Raw genomic sequence first — 25,486 nt, 5'->3', positions numbered from 1 at the left:
AGTAGCCTTGACAAGATGGAGACAAGATGTGAACTGAACGATTTAGCAGCTTCCTTAGTTCAAATTAACAGACTAATTTATTCAACATGAATAGCGAGGCGATTAAGAGGTAAGAAGTGTTTGTGTTTCCCAATAGCCTGCTGGTATAGGCTGAGGATGGGGTAATAATTTCAATCACTGAATTCAATATTAATAACATGTATATGAACTGAATATGCTTGTCAACAACAGCCAGTGTTTATTTTTTTGAATTTGTTTTACCTGTAGCCTAATCTGACACCTATTACCTTCAATCTAATTGCGTTCTAACAACTGATCGGCAATTGCGATAGAGCATTTCCAATATAATTAACTAAAGATGTCCACTAATAATTGCATAATAACGCAAGCCTACAACACTATTAAACTGAAGTTATAGACTCTTAATTAAATGGGTTTGCCAGCTCTACATAGGCTACACAAGTGGCATAAATTGATGTGCAATGACTCCAGTGATATCGTAATTTAAACATATTTATTGTATCAAATGGTAGCCCACAATGGCATATACATTAATAGGCTACTGGGTGGCCAACAGAGGCAAATGTATAATTCTTCACATTTAGTTTCATTGAGGACTATTCCCCATAAAAAGAACCTCGCGAGGGAGTTCCATAACTACCATTTCAAATTTCCACTCGGCGGCCCCAGAGACTCAAGAACTAAGCATGCATAAACCACTTCCCTTGATACTGTTCTTTAAGCAGTCCACATTAGAAAACAGTTTAAACCACCTCTATAGGGGGTGATATGTGCTAGAATTAAGCCTCCGCAACCACCAACCATTGAATGTCTGACTAACATGACACAAACACCTTACTAATGTCTGCTTGACGCCTGCGTGTTAAGAAACCTAGGCAGCAGTTCCACCGTGTGGCTAACATCTGTGTGACGCCTGCATGTTAATGAAAGTCATAAGGTTTATAGTTTATATTTATATTGATTAAATCTCAACCATAAATGTTAGAAATGTACAGTTTTTTGAGTGCAAGCCGACATTCCGATGTAGCCACCCTGAGGTATAGTGTAGCCTACGGATTGTGTATTTCATGTTATCGCTAATGGCCTAGAAAATATTATGTCCAATCTATAGGTAATCTGTCTTTCCCTCAACAGCTCATGGGATGGTATGTTATCTTATCTCGCTGTATACGTATCTAAATATTGTTAGCCAATCATAGGTGGTGTTTGTTACCAGTTCCCAGTATCAGACAACCAATAAGACTTGTGTCCGTGGCTTTCAGTGGAATAGAGGAGTTCATAGGCTTTCCCAGGTGGTCTGTGCAAACCAGGATCCTTGGGAGGTTCCTACCTCAATCAAGTATATGTGTAAAATGGTTAAGTTTAGTGTTAGTTAAGGGTGAAAGTTTAGGGTTCAGGTTAGGGATGTCCCAAGGAATCCGGATAGCAGTGACTGTTCATAAGGTGAGAGACGGGCACAGTATTTGACAGCTCAGCGGTGACACAGACTTTTTTTTTTTAATTACAAGTGGCAGATGCCATTTTCAAGAGTGTCTGCCCCAGATAGTTTCCTTAGAGACAATGAGAAGAATTACTAAGATGTCTTTGATCCGATTGAGGAGTAAGTAGGCTATATTTAAGTTGTGATATGGTTAGGAAATATTAAGGCCTACTGTGTTGATAGAGCAAATTTGCTTTATTTGAAAATAATACATTTTTGCTGATAACGAGTTGAAAGCACGTAGACAATATTATTTACTGTGTCGAGTAGGCTATTGTAAAATACTAACATCATTTGATGTGTTTGTATTATTTATTTAATGGAAAATATATACATGTGGTGCAATAGGATATACATATTTTACATTGTAATACACTACCCCTACATGTCATTGTACTATAGGACATATACATATTTTACACTGAAAACGATTACCCCTACATGTCATTGTGTGCTGGAGCTATGGGTTTATTTTTCCACTGTCACTAGGCCTAGACATTCACACTCAAACTGAATTAAATGGGGGATGCATAATTACTTTTCACTGAAGAAGAGAAACTAGGTACAACATACAACTTTGATCGAAAACCTAAAATCATGCCTGACAAGACCAATGAAATCATAACGGGATCCTAATATAGTCTTGATAAAGGGGTAGCCTATCCTACAATTATGTAACTGAATGTGCTAGTATTATTTATCTTATTGATGAATGAAATTGGATGGGTATGCTACTTCATTCATTGATTATGATATTGTAAAAGGTAGATACAGGATTAGCCTATAGTCTACAATAATAATGTAATTGAATGTGCTATAGTATAACGTATTTCATTGATGAATGAAATTGTAAATGGGGACGGTAGGTCACTTCATTCAGTGAATATCTCTGGGAGTATGTTAATGAAGGTTTTTGAGCTGTATTATGGCAATGTCTAACTCATTTCTATATCTTTATTTTGGTCCAGAAACCAATCATCGTCACTGCAGCTGTTCTACAACCACCCAAACTGCTCTCCCTCCACAAGCAAACACATCCTCTTCTCCTGTTCAACTAATTTGCCGCCACACTGAAAAGGACTGTAAATACAGTGGGACAAAAAAGTATTTAGTCAGCCACCAATTGTGCAAGTTCTCACACTTAAAAAGATGAGAGAGGCCTGTAATTTTCATCATAGGTACACTTCATCTATGACAGACAAAATGAGAAAAAGAAATCCAGAAAATCACATTGTAGGATTTTTAATGAATTTATTTGCAAATTATGGTGGAAAACATGTATCTAATAAATAAATAACTACCAATAGACCTAAATTATAAGCATTTAGTCAATCAAATAATTACTGTGTAAAACGAGGAATGCAATTACTCTAGAGAGCAAGATAAGTAACAATATGGGGATGAGGTAATTGGGTGTGCTATTTACAGATTGGCTGTTGTCATGTTTTTGGCTATGCCGGATTAAGTGATATGACATGCTATTCTATAAAATCCTTTCTCTGTAATTAAGATTACTTGATTGAGCTAATCATGTAAATGTAATTAACTAGAAAGTCCTGGAACCACAAAATAATATTTATAGAGCTGTTATCTTCTGAATAAACTCTTAAAGACCTAGTAATATTTTACATCAATAGCAGGTAATATTAAACGTCACCTTAATTCAGTCTCATCTGAAAGTTGTAAATTCTTGGTTATCTGCACGAACCCTGGCTAACAAGTTGAATCAGCAATACAAAATTGGGTTTAATTATTTATTTACTAAATACCTAACTAATCACACATAATTACATATACACTGAATGAATCATACCTTGATTACAAATTACGTCAAAGGAAAACGTTCCTAGCGGACGGAACAGATATGACAGCTGGTTACACAAAAGAAAATGCTGGGTTTGAGTGAAAGACTTGAGGAACAAAGGGAGAAACCATGCTATCATAAATACAGTATCTTATGCATTCTAAAATTACCACCCATTTGGAAAAGGAAAATGCAATCAATATTTACTCTGAGCTGTGCTTCGGTAGGTTGGTGGTAGATGGAAGGCCGTGTTGCCCAACACAGTCCTTTGAAGAATGTCTCTGCTGGTAAATTGATCTGTTGTAGTAACGTCGTTGTGTGGTAGACGGGATACTCTTGTCTGTTCTTTCCTAGCCCACGTTTGCAGCTGCTGTTGCTAACTCAACGGCTAGGAGGTATCACTTCTTTAGTGAATAAGAGTTCAAAGTTCATACCACTCGCAACTAAAGCTCACGCTGAGGTTAGCTTCGTTCTGTAGTTGTCTGAACCATTCTGACATCGGATCGTCATCCTAATGTACCCGGAACAGTTGACATGTTAGTCCTTTTAACGCATGGACCGTCGTCCTCACATCCTCGGAACAGGAGGTTACATTTTCGTCAAGGGCTTTATATAGTGGAGGGAGAAGTGTCACAGTCGTCCTCCTCTTCATTTGAAGAGGAGAGGCGAGAAGGATCGGAGGACCAAAATGCGGCGTGGTATGTGTTCATGGTGAGTATTTAATAAAAGAAAACACTGAACATTGAATACAAACTATACAAAAACAATAAACAAATAATGACCGTGAAGCTATAAATGAGACCTGTGCTGATACAAGTAACTAACATAGACAATCACCCACAAACAAACAGTGCAACCCAGGCTACCTAAGTATGATTCCCAATCAGAGACAACTAATGACACCTGCCTCTGATTGAGAACCATACTGGGCCGAAACATACAAATCCCCAAATCATAGAAAAACAAACATAGACTGCCCACCTAACTCACGCCCTGACCATACTAAATAAATACAAAACAAAGGAAATAAAGGTCAGAACGTGACAAGAAGGGTGTGTTTTCATAGTTTCATAACCCATGTCTCCAACCATATGAAAACCCAAATCTCTCATTTAGAAGCTAAAATTACATTTAATCTTTTCACCAATAATTTTATATTCAAACATTTAAATTGCCCAACCATACCATGTGAATCTGATAACTATAATGTGTAGACTTTCCACTGAGTTTGTCATCCTATCATTGATGAGAATGTCTCAGATGACAACCGAACTGACATCATATTCATTAAGTACCAACGCATACAGTGGGGAGAACAAGTATTCGATAACCTGCAAAATTGGCAGTGTTTCCTACTTACAAAGCATGTAAAGGTCTGTAATTTTTATCATAGGTACACTTCAACTGTGAGAGATGGAATCTAAAACAAAAATCCAGAAAATCACATTGTATGATTTTTAAGTAATTAATTAGCATTTTATTGCATGACATAAGTATTTGATCACCTACCAAACAGTAAGAATTCCGGCTCTCACAGAAGTCCTCCTGTTCTCCACTCATTACCTGTATTAACACGTTACCTGTATAAAAGACACCTGTCCACACTCAAACAGACTCCAACCTGTCCACAATGGCCAAGACCAGAGAGCTGTGTAAGGACATCAGGGATAAAATTGTAGACCTGCACAAGGCTGGGATGGGCTACAGGACAATAGGCAAACAGCTTGGTGAGAAGGCAACAACTGTTAGCGCAATTATTAGAAAATGGAAGAAGTTCAAGATGACAGTCAATCACCCTCGGTCTGGGGCTCCATGTAAGATCTCACCTCGTGGGGCATCAATGATCATGAGGAAGGTCAGGGATCAGCCCAGAAATACACAGCGGGACCTGGTCAATGACCTGAAGAGCGCTGGGAGCACAGTCTCACCATTAGTAACAAACTACACCGTCATGGATTAAAATCCTGCAGCGCACGCAAGGTCCCCCTGCTCAAGCCAGCGCATGTCCAGGCCCATCTGAAGTTTGCCAATGACCATCTGGATGATCCAGAGGAGGAATGGGAGAAGGTCATGTGGTCGGATGAGACAAAAATAGCTTTTAATCTAAACCTTACCCACAGGCCAGCATCATGACACTGTGTACAGGTACAGTGATTGGTAAGCTGCTCTGACAGCTGATGCTTAAAGTTAGGAGAGGGAGATATAAGACTCCAGCTTCATTGATTTTTGCAATTCATTCCAGTCATTGGCAGCAGAGAACTGGAAGGACAGGCGGCCAAAGAAAGTGTTGGCTTTGGGGCTGACGAGTAAAATATACCTGCTGGAGCGCGTGCTATGGGTGGGTGTTGCTGTGGTGTCCAGTGAGCTGAGATAAGGCGGGGCTTTACCTAGCATAGACATAGATGACCTGGAGCCAGTGGGTTTGGCAATGAACATGTAGTGAGGGCCAGCCAACAAGAGCATACAAGTCACAGTGGTGGGTAGTATATGGGGCTTTGGTGACAAAACGGACGCCACTGTGATAGATTACATCCAGTTTGCTGAGTAGTGTGTTTGAGGCTATTTTGAAAATGACATCGCCGAAGTCAAGGATCGGTAGGATAGTCAGTTTTACGAGGGTATGTTCGGCAGCAATCGTGAAGGAGGCTTTGTTGCGAACTAGGAAGCCGATTCTAGATTTAAGTTTGGATTGGAGACGCTTAATGCGAGTCTGGAAGGAGAGTTTACAGTCTAACCAGACACCTAGGTATTTGTAGTTGTCCACATATTCTTAGTCAGAAACGCCCAGAGTAGTGATGCTAGTCGGGCGGGAGGGTGCGGGCAGCAATCGGTTGAAGAGTATGCACTTAGATTTACTAGCGTTTAAAACCTCTAGTGACACCCCATCCCGTGAACGGGAGCGTTGTCATCCTCTGACACTAATTAGCATAACGCAACGGACATAAATATTACTAGAAAATATTCCTATTCATGAAAATCACAAGTGAAATATATTGAGACGCAGCTTAGCCTTTTGTTAATCACCCTGTCATCTCAGATTTTCAAAATATGCTTTACAGCCAAAGCTCGACAAGCATTTGTGTAAGTTTATCGATAGCCTAGCATAGCATTTTGTCCTACTAGCAGCAAGTAACTTGGTCACGGAAATCAGAAAAGCAATCGAATTAAATCGTTTACCTTTGATGAGCTTTGGATGTTTTCACTCAGGAGACTCCCAGTTAGATAGCAAATGTTCCTTTTTTCCAAAAATATTTTTTTTTGTAGTCGAAATAGCTCTGTTTGTTCTTCACATTTGGCTGAGAAATCACCCGGAAATTGCAGTCACAAAAACGTGAAAAATATTCAAAATTAGCTCCATAATATCGACAGAAACATGGCAAACGTTGTTTATAATCAATCCTCAAGGTGGTTTTCAAATATCTATGCGACAATATATCCATCGGGACAATTAGTTTTTCAGTAGGACCGATTGGAGTAATGGCTACCTCTGTATTTTACGCAAGAATCTTTCTGGGAGCATCAGGTGACGACTTGCGCAATGTAGCCGCCTACGGGTATTCTTAAACATAAATGCGTAAAACTACGTCACAATGCTGTAGACACCTTCGGGAATACGGAGAAATAGTAATCTGGTCGATAGCCCATTCACTGCTCAATAGGGGCCCATTCACTGCTCAATAAGGACACATTGGAACGCAGCGCTTTCAAAACATGAGTCACTTCCGGATTGGATTTTTCTCAGGCTTTCGCCTGCAATATCAGTTCTGTTATACTCACAGACAATATTTTTACAGTTTTGGAAACTTTAGAGTGTTTTCTATCCCAAGCTGTCCATTATATGCATATTCTAGCATCTTGTCCTGACAAAATATCCCGTTTACTACGGGAACGTTATTTTTCCAAAAATGAAAATACTGCCCCCTAGTCACAAAAGGTTGCGTTTGAGCCAATTCAGTTGTGTTGTGTTAAGGTAGTGTAGGTATACAGAAGATAGCCCTATTTGGTATAAGACCAAGTACATATTTTGGCAAGAACAGCTCAAATAAGCAAAGAGAGAGGATAAGTTCATTAGAGTTACCAGCCTCAGAAATCGGCAATTAACTGCACCTCAGATTGCAGCCCAAATAAATGCTTCACAGGGTTCAAGTAACAGACACATGTCAACATCAACATAATTTTTTTGGTTCCAACCTCCATGCCATTGTGAAACACAGGTGAACAAATTATCTCCACGTGTGTGGTTCCCACCGTGAAGCATGGAGGAGGAGATGTGATGGTGTGGGGTGCTTTGCTGGTGACACTGTGTGATTTATTTAGTATTCAAGGCACACTTAACCAGCATGGCTACCACAGCATTCTGCAGCGATACGCCATCCAATATGGTTTGTGCATAGTGGGACTATCATTTGTTTTTCAACAGGACAATGACCCAAAACACACCTCCAGGCTGTGTAAGAGTTATTTGATGAAGGAGAGTGATGGAGTGCTGCATCAGATGACCTGGCCTCCACAATCACCTGACTTCAACCCAACTGAGATGGTTTGGGATGAGTTGGACTGCAGAGTGAAGGAAAAGCAGCCAACAAGTGCTCAGCATTTGTGGGATCTCCTTCAAGACTGTTGGAAAAGCATTCCAGGTGAAGCTGGTTGAGAGTGTGCCAAGCTGTCATCAAGGCAAAGGGTGGCTACTTTGAATGTGTTATATCATAGTTGTGATGTCTTCACTATTATTCTACAATGTATAAAAATAGTAAAAATAAAGAGAAACCCTTGAATGAGTAGGTGTGTTCAAACTTTTGACTGGCACTGTAGATGATGAGTACCTTCGTCAGAAATTCCCAGGAATGGTCAGTGCATCACGGCTGACCCATATGGTAGACGTAAGGAAGAAGAAAAGCTGGTCGATATTATTGTTGTTTGAGGAGACTCTGCCTGAATATGTGAAGCATGGATATATGAGGTATGCGGGGAGAGCATGTCCAAACCATTATAGTGTAGAAATTGTAAAGGATATGATCACGTGTCACATGTTTGCAGACGGGAGAAGTATATTGTTGCAACTGTGGTGGGGATCATATTCTGGACATCCTTGAGTGACCTGTTAGAGTGAAGGAGGTCGAGGTGTCAAGGATCTGGGCTGCGCAGCGGATCACCTATGTGGAGGAGGTGAAGAGAGTCGAAGGGGCAAGAGGCAACAGTGTTGAAGATATGGTGGTGGATACATTGCAACCAGTTGCTAGTGTTTTAAGTCAATCGGGTGATCTGGATACGCTCATTGTGAAGAAGGTGGATTTTGTGGCATTTAGAGCCATAGTGATTAATTGTGTCTAAGAAGCCCAATAAGCTGGATATCATTATATCTGCAGCTGATACTTTTTTAGGGCTCCAAGACTTTACAGCAGAAGCACTACAATGACTTTTGTCACTAGGAAATGTCCCGCCCTCACAGGAGGCTTCTGAGCCTGTGTTGGGATCTGATTAGAATTATATTTAACTTTTTACAGAAAAGCAGGTTGATTTTGTTTAGTTCACTTATTTTTGTTTGGTAGTTTGCATTATATTTTATTTATTTATTTTTACCTAAAATGTTTTCCTTTTTTGGGATACTTATTATCCACCAGCACAGTAAGTGGCGGAATGCACCTTTAATTGTTGCGAACGCCATTATGCCATAGAAGAAGAATCAAATCAAGAAGAAGAAGGAGAAGAAGTAGAAGTAGGAGAAGGATTAGGAGTAGGACGGAAGTGAAGCTAACTTTCTGCGGAAGTCCATAAAGGAAAACAAATCCATCTATCTGTGCAAATAGGGAGTCTGTTTCCGATTTTAAACCGGTGAAGAACTCTCAAACGGTAGCTATTTTCCATAACAGTAGTCATTATCGCGACTTAAACAGCCCCGCCACGAAATACTTCATACACTGTAACATAAAATTGAATAATAACTAGCTTGTTACTATGACTTAACTTCGTAGTTAGCTACCTAGCAGCTAATGTTAGCTACTAACGTCAAACTAACAAGGAAGCAAGCATACCTAGCTAGCTAGCTAATAGTTTAAAGGTCTACATAATCAAGCCCCTTTAGCTATGCATAGTAGGCCTGTTTATTGAATTCTGGGAATTTGATAAATCACGTAAACGATGCTTGTTAAAAAGCCCAGCTAGCTACAGTAAATGGATCAGATAAGGAGTTATCCTACACTAATTCATGTTTATAATGTAGCCATCTTACAAATGAAACGTACAGAAAATTAGTGCCTGTTTAGTGGGAAAACGGACACATTGTAAATTCTAAGTAATAATGACTGACAAGAAAGAGAGGTGGATTTGGATGATATGTGTAGCCTAATTATTTCCTGATTTTCTTTTCCAATTTTGTACATTAGATGGAGTTCCTGTTTGGGAAGAGGAAGACCCCAGAGGAGATGCTGAGGCAGAACCAGAGGGCACTGAATCGAGCCATGAGAGATCTGGACAGAGAGCGACAAAGACTGGAGCAGCAGGAGAAGAAAATAATAGCTGACATTAAGAAAATGGCCAAACAAGGACAAATGGTGAGAGAATGAGGACAAATATAAGGGGCTGTTTAAAAGGGAAAAAGGCTTCACGCCTTTATGTAAATTGTCATGCATAATTTTCAATTATTTCACACTTATCCACACACCATTCTAGGATGCTGTCAAGATCATGGCGAAGGACTTGGTTCGCACAAGGCACTATGTGAAGAAATTTATTATGATGAGGGCAAATATCCAGGCAGTCAGTCTGAAAATCCAGACTCTCAAGTCAAACAACAGCATGGCACAGGCAATGAAAGGAGTCACCAAAGCCATGGCTACCATGAACAGACAGGTGTGTATCTTTTCTTTGTTTCATGATTCCTGTTAAAAACACGATTCAATTCTGTATCGAGAAAACTTGCCATTAGAACTGTAACACACTTAAAAAGCCTCAAACTTTTGTAGTCATTTTTGTTACCGGTTGAATTGTGCCCATACATTCCATTGGCTCACAACATAACGTCCACTTCCCCTACACAGATGAAGTTGCCACAGATTCAGAAGATCATGATGGAGTTTGAAAGACAGAGTGAGATCATGGACATGAAAGAGGAGATGATGAATGATGCCATAGATGATGCCATGGGTGATGAGGATGATGAAGAAGAGAGGTAGGGGATTCATGACAGAGAAATTCCAGCCAAATCCTTTAAAGGATAGGTACACTTTAAATGTCATGTCATAGAAGTGTCCAGACCTTTTTTTTGCGATTTCACTTGGTTTTGAGAAACTTATCCCACCGGCGATAGACTTCCTAATGCTCATTCTGCAGAGGCACAGATAAAACATGAACCATGAATGCTGGTTTGTTAAAAGTGCATTCCAGCCGGTGTCTATTCCACAAGTTACCACCGGTTAAATCTATGACGTTAAAATGCCTATTTACTCTGTTCCATTCGACTGCGCAATCCACTGTCTCATCAGCCCAGGCAGGGAAGTTATAAACTGATCTCCACCATAAAAAACATCTAGACATTCTCACATTTCTTTTAGACTAACATTTAGTTTTCAACATGGGAGATTTGTATAAACCTTGGTGTCTGTCTCCGACATTTGCAACATTGTTTCAATATTCAAATTCGATCACCAACTGTTCCATAGTAATGAACGTGTTAGGAGTCGGGTCGAGAGAGAGAGGCGGGCAGTTTCTTAGCCAATCGAAATCATGAATCAGCTTGCATAATTTTTATGGATACATATATAAAGAAATTTGATTTAAAAAAAGGTAACACAAAATTAAGTGCAGCTAGTTTGCAGTCTTTCCAGCTTCAGTTTAAAGTGATCGTGTTAGCTGTGATGTTGGCTAGCTCTGTCCTGACGAGAGAGCACATTTTCTATGCCAGGCAAAATCCTGCCTCATTAGCTCAGTGTTATGGATGTATCCAAATAAATGTAACTAGAAAACAACTTAATAAACTTAAACAAATGCAGCTGCTGTTGTTATTCTGTCTGCACTGTTTGACGTGACTGTAAGTTAGGCGTAGTTGGCTAGAAAGCAAGTCATAACGTTGCCAGCCAGTATGGCAATGGAACATTTAGGATGAACGACTGGGTCACGTCCATAGATACAGATCAAAAAGACTGAACGACTGGGTCTCTGGCAACCGAACCAATAAAACGAACCACCAGCCGGCTTGGGTAGCAGCCCTAGATTTGTTTCGGGACTATATCTTGTGGAAGAATGAAATAGTATGAATAAATTCATCAAAATGAAGTTTGATTTGAATATGTTGGTAATCTGTTGTATAAAAGTGATAATGCCCGAGAAGCCAGTGTTTGGAGGATATATTGGCACGGTTAACAACACCCGTGCAAATATATCCTCCAAACACTGGCTTCTCGGGCATTATCACTTAATTAGAAACAGCAACACTATCAGTATAGTGATGTAAGTCTTTAGATGTTGTACACATATTATTATTATTATTATTACACATGAAATTGTGTCATTCCAAACTTTTTTTTAATTCCATTTTGAACTCGTGATACTTTTCCGTGTGCGCATGCGCCGGCTACTTGGAGAAGTTATCATTCTAGTCCAACAAAATGGAAAATAACTATACTGAGAGAATTGTAATTTCTAAAAGGATGTATTTGGATGTTTTTGGAGCCTTTGTTAATGTTTTATCTGTGCATGAAGAAGTCTATTGCGGGTGGGGTAAGTTTCTTAAGACCAAGTGAAATCGCAAAAAAAATGTAATTTACATCCAAAATACAGATTTGGTTAAAAAAAAATCTAAAAATGAAAACCTTCAATATGAAGACATCGTTATTTGTTAATGTTATTTTAAATTGTATAATTTATATTTTTGGCATACTTATGTTAGCTGGTAAATGTATGGAAACACTAACTCTGTTTTATTTTCAGTGATGCTGTTGTGTCCCAAGTGTTGGACGAGCTGGGTCTCAATCTCTCTGACGAACTCTCAAGTAAGGAATGAAGTGAAGTTATTGTGCTTGCAGTTAGTAAGATTTAAAACTGCATTCACTTCTCTAATATGCTGTAGTAGTGATACAGCTGGTCATCTCTTCATCACGGTTCCTATTGATTGATTTAAATCATATCCTTCCTGTTCATTTAGATCTGCCATCCACGGGAGGTAGCCTCTCAGTGGCAGGTGGGAAGAAATCTGAACCCCAGCCAGCTCTGGCAGATGCAGATGCTGACCTGGAGGAGAGACTGAATAACCTCAGGAGAGACTGACACAACAGCACTTTGGCTGCCTGGTGTTAATACAGCTAGATGTACTCAGCAACTTAGATTTCTGTATCTATACTGAACAAAAACATAAACACAACGTGTAAAGTGTTGGTCCCATGTTTCATGAGCTGAAATAAAAGATCCCGGACATTTTCCATACGCACAAATTTGTTTACATCCCTGTTAGTGTTCCTCCGTTGCGAAGATAATCTATCCACCTGACAGGTGTGGCATATCAAGAAGCTTATTAAACCAGCATGATCATTACACAGGTGCATCTTGTGCTAGGGACAATAAAAAGCCACTTTAAAATGTGCAATTTTGTCACACAATACAATGCCACAGATGTCTCAAGATATGAGGTAGCATACAATTGGCATGCTGACTGCAGGAATGTCCACCACAGCTGTTGCCAGAGAATTGAATGTTAATTTCTCTACCCTAAGCTGCCTACAACGTTGTTTTAGAGAATTTGGCAGTACGTCCAACCGGCCTCACAACTGCAAACCGTGTATGGTGTTGTGTGGGTGAGTGGTTTGCTGAAGTCAACGTTGTGAAGTGCCCCGTGGTGGGGTTATGGGGCAGGCATAAGCTACGGACAACAAACTCAGTTGCATTTTATCGATGGCAATTTGAATGCACAAAAATACCGTGACGAGTTCGAGGCCTATTTTTTAAGGTATCTGTGACCAACAGATGTATATCTGTAATCCCAGTCATGTGAAATCCATAGATTAGGGTCTAATGAATTTATTTCAATTGACTGATTTCCTCATATTAACTGCAAATCAGTCAAATCAATGAAATTGTTGCATGTTGCTTTTATATTTTTGTTCAGTATAGATTTCTTGTAGAAGAGTGGTGGATGAACACTGGAGGATTTCAGTGAGAAGTCCATGTTATTACGGTATATGGCCTTTTGTTTGCAGGTATTGTTATCTTTTATCAATGACTGATCAGAATCATTATCCATACACAATTGTTCTAAAAAAAATTAACGTTCTCTTTTAAAGGGAATATTTTAATGAATTGAGTTTGAATAAGCCCAAAGGCATGTTATTTTTGCTTCAGGGGGAAATTGAACATTATTTAAAGGAACCCAAAGTTAGTGAATTTAGACTATTCTAATAAAGTAAACCTTTTGTATATTTGATGTACAAGCATCACTACATTTGTACATTCTTACCTTTCATAGGTGTGCCTAAGAGCATTCACTACACATTGTCAGATATTAACAGGATTTCGTAATGGTTTTACGGTTTGTAGTTTCTTGCTTGCTTTTGATTTACTTTGTATAATTATATTTGTGGGAGTTTGTATAACCTAGGTTTAGAATTATTAATGGGACTGCGGAATGGATTTAAAAAAACTCAAGTGTGGTAAAATGTATGTACAATTTGGTTAATTTTCCTCCATGTCAAATGTCCAAAAAAGGGGCACTTACTCGATGGTGCCTGATAGAGCTGAAATAGCCTTTTATCCATAAAAGTGTAGTCATCATGAATTCCTGATAACATAATATTTATCGAAAGGTTGATTGAGGGTGTGGTTTATATTTGTAAGAAATGTCCTACTTTGCCTTTATTCAATAAACATTTTTCACATTTGACAGATGCTGGAGCTAATCGTCTTCCCTCAATACCTAGAAATGTGATAACATTAATTTACATACATTGCCCGACCCATGTAACGACACAGGGAGCTGGTGTCAGCCAGACTACCCCCCCTGACCAACAAGATCATTCTCATTATAGCAGTGGTAATTATACACTAAGCTCCCATGGTGTAACCTGCTTGCCTCTACATTCTCATTGCTTATATGCCAATGTTGTTCAAACTCTGGTATCCCAATAGTATAATTCAAGGCGTTTTCTAAAAAAATTGTGTTTGCACTCCATTTCACTGACGGATATGGCTCCATTATTAATTACCATTATCAATCAATTTCAGAGCTTGTTAATCTACAAATCAATAACTGAAGACTAGGCTTAACTGTTAGATGTTTTTTGTTTTATTCCAAAACAATCTTGTCAATTATTGTCAACATACAATCATTATCATAGAACAATAATATTGAATGTACTCAACACGTTTAAATAAAAAAAAATAAAACAGCCATGTTTTTCATATTTACAACATTTGTTTCTGAAGACTAATTTCACATAATTTGAAAACCATTCTGTATTTTGTGGTCTGTAGCGTTGGAGGCCATTATGCCAAAAGTAAAATATTTAAGCGATAACGCATCACCAGGAGCTACAGGTAACTACCAAAATAATGGAAACACGAGTAAATGAGGGATACAACGTATTGTATATTGAAAGCAGGTGCTCCCACCCACACAGGTGTAGTTCCTGAGTTAATTAAGCAATTAACATCCCATCATGCTTAGGGTCATTTATACAAATTCTGGGCAGGCCATTATTTTAGCTACCATGGCTAAATCCCCATAGGATGACAATGCCTCATCCACAGGGCACAAGTGGTCACTGAATGCTTTGATGAGCATGAAAATGATGTAAACCATATGATATGGCCGTTGAAGTCCTCAGATGTAAACCCAATTGAACACTTATGGGATATTCTGTTGCGGCGCCTGAGACCGCGTTTCCCACCACCATCAACAAAACACCAAATGAGGGAATTTATCATGGAAGAATGCCATCTCATCCCTCCAATAGAGCTCCAGACAGTTGGGCTGCATTTGCACATGCAATCCAATTGTAATATTTTTTTCACTAGCTGGTCTTTTGACCAATCAGATCAGCCCTGAAAAATAGCTGATGTGAAAATACTTTTATGTGAATGGTCAAAAGACCAACTAGAATAAAAAGATCACAATTAAGCTGCCTGTGTAAACGCAGCCATATAGAATCTATGCCACGGTGCAATGAAGCTGTTCTGGCTTGTGGTGGCAAAAGACCCTATTAAGACACTATATGTTTGTGTTTCCTTTATTTTGGAAGTTACCAAGATTTTTAAATATAGCTCGAATTTAAGAAGGAAAATACCTAGCATTAAGTTTGAGTGCTCCAGCTGATTAGGCTAAACTCTAATGCCAACAAAACCCATGTTTTCTAAACTTCACCATAGGACTGATGTCTATATCTCAGTTATCTACTGCAATTAAGCATATTCTGATGTACTGGAAAAAAACATAAAATTGTAAAACTCAAGCAAATTTATCACATTAGAGAATGGGCTGGAGACAAGGCAGTTGTCTGAACAAAGCAGTGCTTTTTGAATAAAGCAGCCAAATTGTCATGCTTTTGAAATTCAAACAGATGTTATTTCTCTTCTCTGAATTACAATAAGTGGAAAGGATGTTGTTTCATTTACAGCTCTACCGTGTTAACAGTTGATATCGTTTGGACCAAATTTGTCATGCAGACTCGCATAATAAAATTATGAAAACAAAACAAAGAAGCATACTGTAGAAGATCAAAGGTTCTCAAATTCATTTAAAAGCCAATGTTGTCTACCAAGAAGCAGTCAAACAAACTTGCTTTCATGAAGCAAAGTATGGACAATGCAGAATATCAATAATTTTAGCATCAAAGGAGGACTTTCAAAAATCTAATATTTACTGCATTTGTAATTTAAAAAACATACATGCCGAGAAAGGATCAAACACCTTATATCCACACTTTAGTGCACAATGATAAAACCTTACGCTTGAAGCGGTGTCCACATAAGGAAATATTATTCCAGTAAATACACAAACAGGAAAAATTATTTACAGTTTCAAAGCAAAACCCAGAGCATGTAAACGCCAATGGTGCTTCCAGCGCACAGGGTTAGTTGTATATTGTACAATTCAAGCACTGCCATTCAGTCAAATCAGAAAACGCCACTTCTCTTCTTACCCTTTAGATCACAGTCCCCAAGTTACTAAGTCAGGTGACAACTATGTAATAATGTAGTAATGATCAAAAGCTACACATTTTAGTGATGATGCAGTAATTAAGGATGACTAGGTACATTACACCAAATTCCAAAACATTAGAACATGTGCTCCCCAATTATGCTTCACAGAACGTGCTTATTACTAAATTGCTACAGTAGAGACATACTAAGCAACTATTGTGGTTTACCTTATAATCACTTAGCTGTTAGTAGGGGGACTGTTATCTGAGGGGAGGGGTACAGCTTTTCTTTCATTTTGAGTAGCATGGGCAACAAATGTACCATAGCTAACAAATTTGGTAGCCATTTTCCCAATGTACAACAGCTCCTTCTCTAAGACAGCTGGCAAGTGACAACACGGAGAACAATGGTTTACTTTTCCACAGACTATTGAGAATAGTGCATGCTATGCCAGTGACAGCCTAATCCCACAAAAGAAAAGAGAACCTTTCTGGGGAGAGAAGAGGGCTCTCTCTTTTGCTTAACACACGCAGATACCACCTCACTTCCGACAGGTACGGTGTGGCGTGTGTTTTTTGGGCACCTCGATGCGGCAGCGGCTTCGCTGCCAAGGCAGGTCAAAGTTCCTACAGAGGAAGACAATTCAGAAATACAAATGTTGACTGGAGGAAGCAGGGAAAGGTTACTGGGAAAATCCGACCCCCATAACCTAAAAAGCATTTCACATTTGGTTATCATTCAATTGGCACAGCATGTGTTAAATAAAGATAGTCTCAATTGTTTTCAGACTCATTGTATAGAACATTGTCTCAATATGCACACATGCAGACATGTTAATAATAATGACTGTTGGAATGGATAAATGTATAAAAAAAAGTGTTTAGGAAAATTGTATTGTATAGAGATGTTGTATTTTTTGTCTCCATTTTCTTTAAAGGACTTGCAAAACTAACGGTATATAAATATCCTCGGGCAATAGCAGTGGTAGAAAGTACTTAAGTAAAAATTCTTTAAAAGTACTACTTAAGTCGTTTTTGGGGGGGTATCTGTACATTACTTTACTATTTATGTTTTGGACAACTTTAACTTCACTACATTCCTAAATAAAAGTATGTACCTTTTTCTCCATACATTTTCCCTGACACCCAAAAGTACTCGTTACATTTTGAATTCTTAGCAGGACAATAAAATGGTCTAATTCACACACTTATCAAAAGAAAATCCCTGGTCATCCCTACAGCTTCTTATCTGGTGGATTCACTAAACACATGCTTCATTTGCAATTGATGTCTGAGTGTTGGAGTGTGCCCCTAGCTGTATGTAAATAAAACAAAATTAAAAACAAGAGAATTATGCCATCTGGTTTGCTTAATATAAGGAGTTTGAAATAATTTATACTTTTACTTTTGATACTTAAGTATATTTGATCAATTCTATTTACTTTTGATACTTAAGTATATTTAAAAGCAAATAATTGTAGACTTTTACTCAAGTAGTATTTTACTTGGTAACATTAACTTTTACTTGAGTGATTTTCTGTTAAGATCGCTTTACTTTTACTCAAGTATGACAATTGGGTACTTTTTCCAACACTGGTCAACAGGTAACTTACTTGAATTACAATGTCTTCAAAATAGCATTAACGTTTTTGCATTCCTATTGCCCTCTTTTGTAAATCATTAGGCCTATGCCCCCTTCTTTGAGAACAGAGGAAGGAATAGGCATCAAAATGCTTGCCTATGAGTGCTTGGGGTGTAAAATATTCACAGTTTGCTTAAAACTTTAAAGACATACTTGGGGGAAGAATAAATACTTGCATTTTGATGAAAGGTCTTTCTGTGAAACTCGCCCTGCCCCGCCACCTGCACCATGGTACCATCTTGAAAAATAAATTACGCATAGTACTGGATGAACTCAAGCTAGTGGACATAGGGGATAAGTTAGGTATGTAAATCACTAACTCAACTATACAAAGAAATGTCCAGTGACAAGCCTAACAAAAAAAGCCTGCTTATATAGTCCTACAAGTGAACCTAAAGGAAAATGTCAAAACCTGAATAAAAGATCAAATAGACAAACAAATAACATCTCTGCATACGAATGGTATATCACACAAACTATCTCCTTTGAATGAAAGATACACAAAAAAATGCATAGATGTGTTTGTTTGGACCAAGTGCTTGAAAAAGGGTGCCATGATGTGTGATAGGGTTGTTCCCTGCATGTTGAACAGAACCTACAATGAGCGTTGTCGTTGAAAAAGAGTGACAGGACTACTGGTGGATGAAATCAAAAATACAAAAAAAAAAAACTTACTGTTGAGTAAGCTTCGGCAATGGCCGGCCAAAGGCCACCACAGGCAGGAAAGGGGTGATGATTATGGACTCGACTGGAGAAAAGAAAGAAAAGGGAGTGTCAAAATCAAGACTGTGTGTCTGCATGCAATGAAAACATTGCTCGTAAAACTTCAGTAAGTAAATGACAGTATTAAAGGCGTAGCAACTTTATGGTTCTGTAAAAAACAACAGTTCCATGTTTAGAAAGCAGACGAAGTGACCAGTCATACCATCCTCAGTGTCCGGGTAAAATGAGGAGACCTCTGGCTCACTCTCCTGGATCCCCTTCTTCTTGTTCATGCGCTGCTGGAGGCGCTGAAACATGCGCTGCTCACGGATACGCTGAATGTCCCATCTACAAAAAACAGGATTCAGTGATAAAGAGAGATAATGAGAGAGCAAGGAATGGATGAAAACGTTAGTGGTTCAATATAGTAAATTGAGATTGCATTACACACACAAAAAAGGAGCCGTAGTGAGTGAGGTTAGAGACTGACCATGATGAGGCATTGAGAGTAACTTGGAAGTCAGAAAACCCATTTGTACCTTTTTCTTCTCTTCTCATCCAACTCCAGCTTTGCATGGCGCTTCAAAAAGACACTGTCGTCCAACATCTTGGTAAAACAACACAAACACATGGTTGATGTGGTTAAGGACCGTTTGCAGGGTTAAATGCTGAGTTGAATATTGTGTGGTATTACAGGCTTGATTTCTGACTCTCAGTTTAAATTGTAAAGCCTGTGTGCTCTCCTCTCTCACCTCTGGGATGTCACTGGCAGCCTCCTCATCCAAGGGCTCCATACTGTTTTCCTTCCAGGATGGAACTGGAAAACAGAACCGTGTAAAAAAAGACAGGACTAATAGCAATACTATTTGGATTTCTACATTATTATTCATTGCGAGGCAATATTACACAGCTTAACACTTGGACCGGAACAACTGGCATGTGTGGTGGGACTACTCACTGGCTACAACCTCCTCTTTCTTCGGGGATGGGGATGGCTCACGTTGGGGGGAGGGGGGCGGCTGATGCCAGCGACACAGGTACATCTCAGTAGTAGACATGAAAGGGAGCTCCTCCATCTGATCGGTGCGCTCCGGGTCCTCTTTGCTCGGGTACAGAGTATCCCTCTCCACCGGTGACCGACCAAACCCCATCTTCTCTGGGGTCTCTTTACTGCGCAGCTCCCTCTGATATGGTGAGCCAGCTCCACACTCTGACTTAGGGGAGGTGAACTTAGAGCCTTTCCCTCCTCGTGACTTCTGGATTTTTGAGTCCAGGAAGCAAAATTTCCTGCATGAGTAGAGCAGATGTATTAGTGAGTAGAAGATAGTTTGACTGAGGATAAGTGAATGCAGAGTAGTATTTGGGGTCTGTTACCTCTTGAGGCCTTTGCCGCCTCGACTGAAGGGGATTGTCCTGGGGGTGGGAGTCTGTGGGCTGTCACACACTTCTAGATCCCACAGGTCCTCTTTATCTGGGGTCCAGGGCTCTAGTGGCTGAAATAGGCGCTTATCACGTGGGTCCTTCCTCGTCAGCTGCAAGCGACGCTCCATGCGCTCAATACGCGCCAGCAACTATGTATGCAGACATGTTTCTTTAAATGATTTGGTTCTAAACAAATGACAGCGTTACTGTCATCTACAAACAATTAGACACTTTAATATACTGTGCATACCGTCTCCTTGTCTGCTTTCAGCTCATCTATCTCCTTGTCCTTGGACTGCAGCTGTTGTTGCTGTTGTTCAATCAAGTCCAGCTGAAGGAGGAGAATCTGCCGGAGGCAGGTGGCCTGTGTGTGGGGGTTGGCAGGGGTTTTTCTGATGTTCCTCCACTTGCCCTCTGTGCTGAACTCAATGGATGCAGTGTTGACAACTCCTCCAGGGGAGACCCCTCTGGTGCTCTCATCAGTACCAGCATCCTTGGAGTTATTGTTTGAAACCAACTCTTTATTATCCATACCATCACTCAGAAAGTGTTTACCTTTCATTGGGATTCCCTCACCCCCCATTTGTCTGACAGAGGATGACGGCACCCCTGTGCTTTCCCAATTGTCACCTTGAACTAGTGCCCCTCCTGCTTTATTTTGTGCAGCCACCACTGGGGCCCGAATTATGTATTTCTGGTCTATGATCTTAGTTTTGCTGAGGTTCTCCCCTCCAGTGTTGTGGATGTCCCCGTGTACGTCATGGACATCTATGACAAAGTCACAGGTTTCTCTCTTGATTGTTATGGAGTTCACAACATTTGCATTTCCAACTTGTGATTTGTCAAAGTCAATTCTCTCAGTGTCCAGCTTAAATCCTGCATTAGCAAACAAAGTGGATCTCATAGTCATGGCGAATACAACTCAGGTGTTATTGAACTATCATTACAGAATAACTGCTTATTCTGCAAAGCAGTCAAGTGTCATTGATGCCTATTTCCTGTTTCATTGAGCCTGGATCAGTCTTCCTCCTGTAATAGAAATAAGTTATAATCAGTATTGCAACCAACATTCATTGACTGCTATCGGGTCTAAATCAAATGTGCTGTCTAGCAAGCTAGCTAGGCACAATGTTGCTCAATGACTGGCAACCTCACTAGTTACTACAACTGACTGACATTAAATACTGCACTGCGCCTGACTGCTGGGCACCCTTTCACCAGCTAACTATCTAAAACTATACAACATTTCAGCTAGCAAGCTAACTGTGCAGGACAAACAAGTTAGCTAGCTAGTTAACGAACACTGAGTCTCCCAGCATCTAGTTAGCGTCTAACGTTTGTAGCTAACGTTAGGTAGCTAGCTAGCTAACTAGCTTGTTACGTAGGGTATATTATTTTAAAATTGGGTAACAAATATGGCTTGCACACCCTCATGGTCTTGCCGAATGGTTTGGTAGCTAGCCATTTTTACTGAAAAATACAAGGGTGAACGTGGGTAGCAGTTGGCTAGAGTGGTTCGTGCTTCTTGCAAGTGTTAGCTAGCACTTCGATATTTCCTCCATTTTAGCCCATCACGCATTGCCATTGATGAAAATCATAGCGAACAGTATTTCACTGCACTGCCACTGACTCGCTGCACGCGAAAGGGACTTGGAGGAAGTACGTAACAACCTACTGAAAATAAGTTATAATAAGTTAGCATATAGTTTCACCGAGTATGGTATTTTGTGTTATCCCTCATTTTCGTAATATTTCTCAAACTCACCTAGTATGTTCATGTTCCACTCTTGCATACTTGTTTAAAGCGCCCAAGATGGCGCATGCGTAGTTACGGCAAATGGTCATGTTTTCGTGTTTTGTGAAGAATAAAGTTGAAGAAAAGCATCAGTAGATGACATCGATGAGCTGGAAATAGGTTTGGCCCACAGCGTTTTTACTTCCCTCTGTAAATATATTATAGTTTATTGACCTTTGTCAAAGAGGGTCCATATCACAGGAGGCTGCTGAGGGGAGGACGGCTCATAGTAATGGCTGGAACAGAGCAAATGGAATTGAATCAAACACATGGAAACCATGTATGTGTTTGAGGTATTTGATATAATTCCACTGAGCCCGTCCTCCCCAATATACTGAACAAAATAGTATAACAGCAACATGCAACAATTTCCGAGAATTTGAGGAGTTACAGTTCATATAAGGAAACCAGTCAATTGAAATGTATTAATTAGGCCCTAATCTATGGATTTCACATGACTGGGCAGGGGCGCAGCCATGATGGGCCTGGGAGGGCATAGACCCAGCCAATCAGAATGAGTTTTACCCCTCAAAAATGGTTTATTACAGATAGAAATTCTCCTCAGCACCCTCTCAGACAATCCCGCAGGTGAATAAACCATAAGCTGGATGTGGAGGTCCTGGGTTGGCGTGGTTACACATGGTTTGCAGTTGTAAGGCCAGTTGGATGTACTGCCAAATTCTCTAAAACTACGTTGGAGTTGGCTTATCGGGTCTAAATCCAAATTAACATTAAATTCTTTGGTAACAGCTCTGGTGTACATTCCTGCAGTCAGCATGCCAATTGCTTGCTCCCTCAAAACTTGACACATGTGTGGCATTGTGTTGTGTGACAAAACTGCACATTTTAGAGTGGCCTTTTATTGTCCCCAGTACACGCATATGTGTAATGATTAGGCCACACCTGTCAGGTAGATGGATTATTTTGGCAAAGGATAAATTCTCATGTAAACAAATTTGTGCACAAAATTTGAGAGAAATAAGCTTTTTGTGCATATTGAACATTTCTGGGATCTTTCATTACAGCTCAAAAATATGGGACCAACACTTTACATGTTGCATTTATGTTTTTGTTCAGTATATATAGATAGACCTATGTTTTGAAACTTATTTGCCTCTGTAACTGTAGCAAAACATGTTCTTACATATCAGGTGGGTCAGGTGATTCTCTTCAATTACCAATTTCTCACACCTGTGCTTCTTAATCTTGTACTCATAAATGAAGGCTCAGTTGACATTTGGCCTGCAAAAAGCAGCTTGTGTTCCGTCTGATGCAATTGTATACATGTATGTTTATGCTTCACAATGAAACCTATTTAAAATTATATTCAGAGGGCAAGGTAGAGATGAATGGGGAATGTTTTGTATTTTTTGCGTTCTCTGTGATACATATTGTGAGACACAGGTGGGCTTAACCTTGTCACACCTTTAGCAACAATATTAGACTTAAAAATAAGCATCCAGCGATCATACACTGTTTACCAGGGGGCAGGGCTACCGAGGTAAAGGCTCATCTGAAGAGGGTGCTGGCTAAGGCTAAAACTGGCGAGCATAGAGAGTATAGGGATATTGTTATCCACGTCGGCACCAACGATGTTAGGATGAAACAACCAGAGGTCACCAAGCGCAACATAGCTTCAGCATGTAAATTAGCTAGAAAGATGTGTCGGCATTGAGTAATTGTCTCTGGCCCCCTCCCAGTTAGGGGGAGTGATGAGCTCTACAGCAAAGTCTCACAACTCAATCGCTGGTTGAAAACTGTTTTCTGCCCCACCCAAAAGATAGAATTTGTAGATAATTGGCCCTCTTTCGGGGACTCACTCACAAACAGGACCAAGCCTGGCCTGCTAAGGAGTGACAGACAACATCCTAGCTGGAGGGGCGCTCTCATCTTATCTATCAACATAGACAGGGCTCTAAATCCTCTAGCTCCACAATGAGATAGGGTGCAGGCCAGGCAGCAGGCTGTTTGCCAGCCTGCCAGCTTAGCGGAGTCTGCCACTAGCACAGTCAGTGTAGTCAGCTCAGCTTTCCCCATTGAGATCGTGACTGTGCCTTGATCTTGGTTAGGAAAAACAAAATATGGCGGTATTCGCCTTGACAATCTCACTGGAATAAAGACCTCATCCATTCCTGTCATTATTGAAAGAGATTGTGATATCTCACATCTCAAAATAGGGCTACTTAATGTTAGATCCCTCACTTCCAAGGCAGTCATAGCCAATGAACTAATCACTGATCATAATCTTGATGTGATTGGCCTGACTGAAATAACCCTGATAAATGTACTGTGTTAAATGAGGCCTCTCTTCCTGGTTACACTGGTGACCATATCCCCTGCACATCCTGCAAAGGTGGAGGTGTTGCTAACATTTCCGACGGCAAATTTAAATTTACTAAAAAATAAATGACTGCGTTTAGTCATGAAATCTATGCAGCCTACTCAATCACAATTTATAGCTACTGTTTTACAGGCCTCCTGGGCCACATACAGCATTCCTCACTGAGTTCCCTGAATTCCTATCGGACCTTGTGTCATGGCAGATAATATTCACATGGGAAAGTCCACAGACCCACACCAAAAGGCTTTCGGAGCCATCATCGACTAAGTGGGCTTTGTCCAACATGTCTCCAGACCTGCTCATTGTCACAGTCATACCCTGGATCAAGCTTTGTCCCCTAGAAAAAATATTGTGGATTAAAAAAAAATCCTCATAATCCTGGACTATCAGACCACTATTTTATTACATTTGCAATCGCAACAAGTAATCTGCTCAGACCCCAACCAAGGATCATCAAAAGCTATGCTATAAATTCTTGGACAACAAAAAGATTCCTAGATGCCCTTCCAAACTCCCTCCAAATCAAATCAAATCAAATTTATTTATATAGCCCTTCGTACATCAGCTGATATAGGAAAAGTGCTGTACAGAAACCCAGCCTAAAACCCCAAACAGCAAGCAATGCAGGTGTAGAAGCATGGTGGTTAGGAAAAACTCCCTAGAAAGGCCAAAACCTAGGAAGAAACCTAGAGAGGAACCAGGCTATGTGGGGTGGCCAGTCCTCTTCTGGCAGTGCCGGGTGGAGATTATAACAGAACATGGCCAAGATATTCAAATGTTCATAAATGACCAGCATGGTCGAATAATAATAAGGCAGAACATTTGAAACTGGAGCAGCAGCACGGCCAGGTGGACTGGGGACAGCAAGGAGTCATCATGTCAGGTAGTCCTGGGGCATGGTCCTAGGCCTCAGGTCCTCCAAGATAGAGAAGGAGAGAATTAGAGAACGCACACTTAGATTCACACAGGACACCGAATTGGACAGGAGAAGTACTCCAGATATAACAAACTGACCCCAGCCCCCCGACAGCCCCCCGACACATAAACTACTGCAGCATAAATACTGGAGGCACCTACCCAAAGACGTCAGAGTACAAAAAAATTGGTTAACCACCTAATTTAGGATCTACATTTAACCTAGAGTAATACCCTAGA

The 25,486-nt window shown here is 40.0% G+C and overlaps 2 protein-coding genes across 4 annotated transcripts; one reads left to right on the top strand and one right to left on the bottom strand.

The window, feature by feature from the left end:
• Nucleotides 1-8,997: 8,997 nt before the first annotated feature.
• On the top strand, nucleotides 8,998-14,172 carry LOC135524009 (charged multivesicular body protein 2a). Its single transcript, XM_064951111.1, has 6 exons — nucleotides 8,998-9,155; nucleotides 9,689-9,856; nucleotides 9,975-10,154; nucleotides 10,343-10,473; nucleotides 12,231-12,292; nucleotides 12,445-14,172. Exons 2-6 carry the CDS (start codon nucleotides 9,689-9,691, stop codon nucleotides 12,564-12,566), a joined length of 663 nt encoding a protein of 220 aa, XP_064807183.1. The 5' UTR covers nucleotides 8,998-9,155; the 3' UTR covers nucleotides 12,567-14,172.
• A 384-nt stretch (nucleotides 14,173-14,556) lies between these two features.
• LOC135524008 (male-specific lethal 1-like 1) lies at nucleotides 14,557-22,059 on the bottom strand. 3 transcript variants are annotated; one of them, XM_064951110.1, is made up of 10 exons: nucleotides 21,961-22,059; nucleotides 20,446-21,224; nucleotides 20,148-20,344; nucleotides 19,732-20,060; nucleotides 19,526-19,590; nucleotides 19,313-19,380; nucleotides 18,997-19,121; nucleotides 18,747-18,819; nucleotides 18,248-18,309; nucleotides 14,557-17,056 (listed from the first exon to the last, which is right to left on the bottom strand). In XM_064951110.1, coding segments are annotated over exons 2-10 (1,581 nt in total). In that variant the 5' UTR covers nucleotides 21,106-21,224; nucleotides 21,961-22,059; the 3' UTR covers nucleotides 14,557-17,054. The 3 variants fall into 3 exon arrangements, with proteins under 3 accessions (XP_064807182.1, XP_064807181.1, XP_064807179.1); XM_064951109.1 differs by lacking the exon at nucleotides 18,248-18,309; XM_064951107.1 differs by lacking the exon at nucleotides 14,557-17,056 and having other exon boundaries at nucleotides 17,063-18,309.
• Nucleotides 22,060-25,486: the final 3,427 nt, after the last annotated feature.

Source organism: Oncorhynchus masou, chromosome 31 (genome assembly GCF_036934945.1).
Source record: "Oncorhynchus masou masou isolate Uvic2021 chromosome 31, UVic_Omas_1.1, whole genome shotgun sequence".
NCBI lineage: Eukaryota > Metazoa > Chordata > Actinopteri > Salmoniformes > Salmonidae > Oncorhynchus > Oncorhynchus masou.
This window is presented reverse-complemented; position numbering and strand designations above follow the sequence as displayed.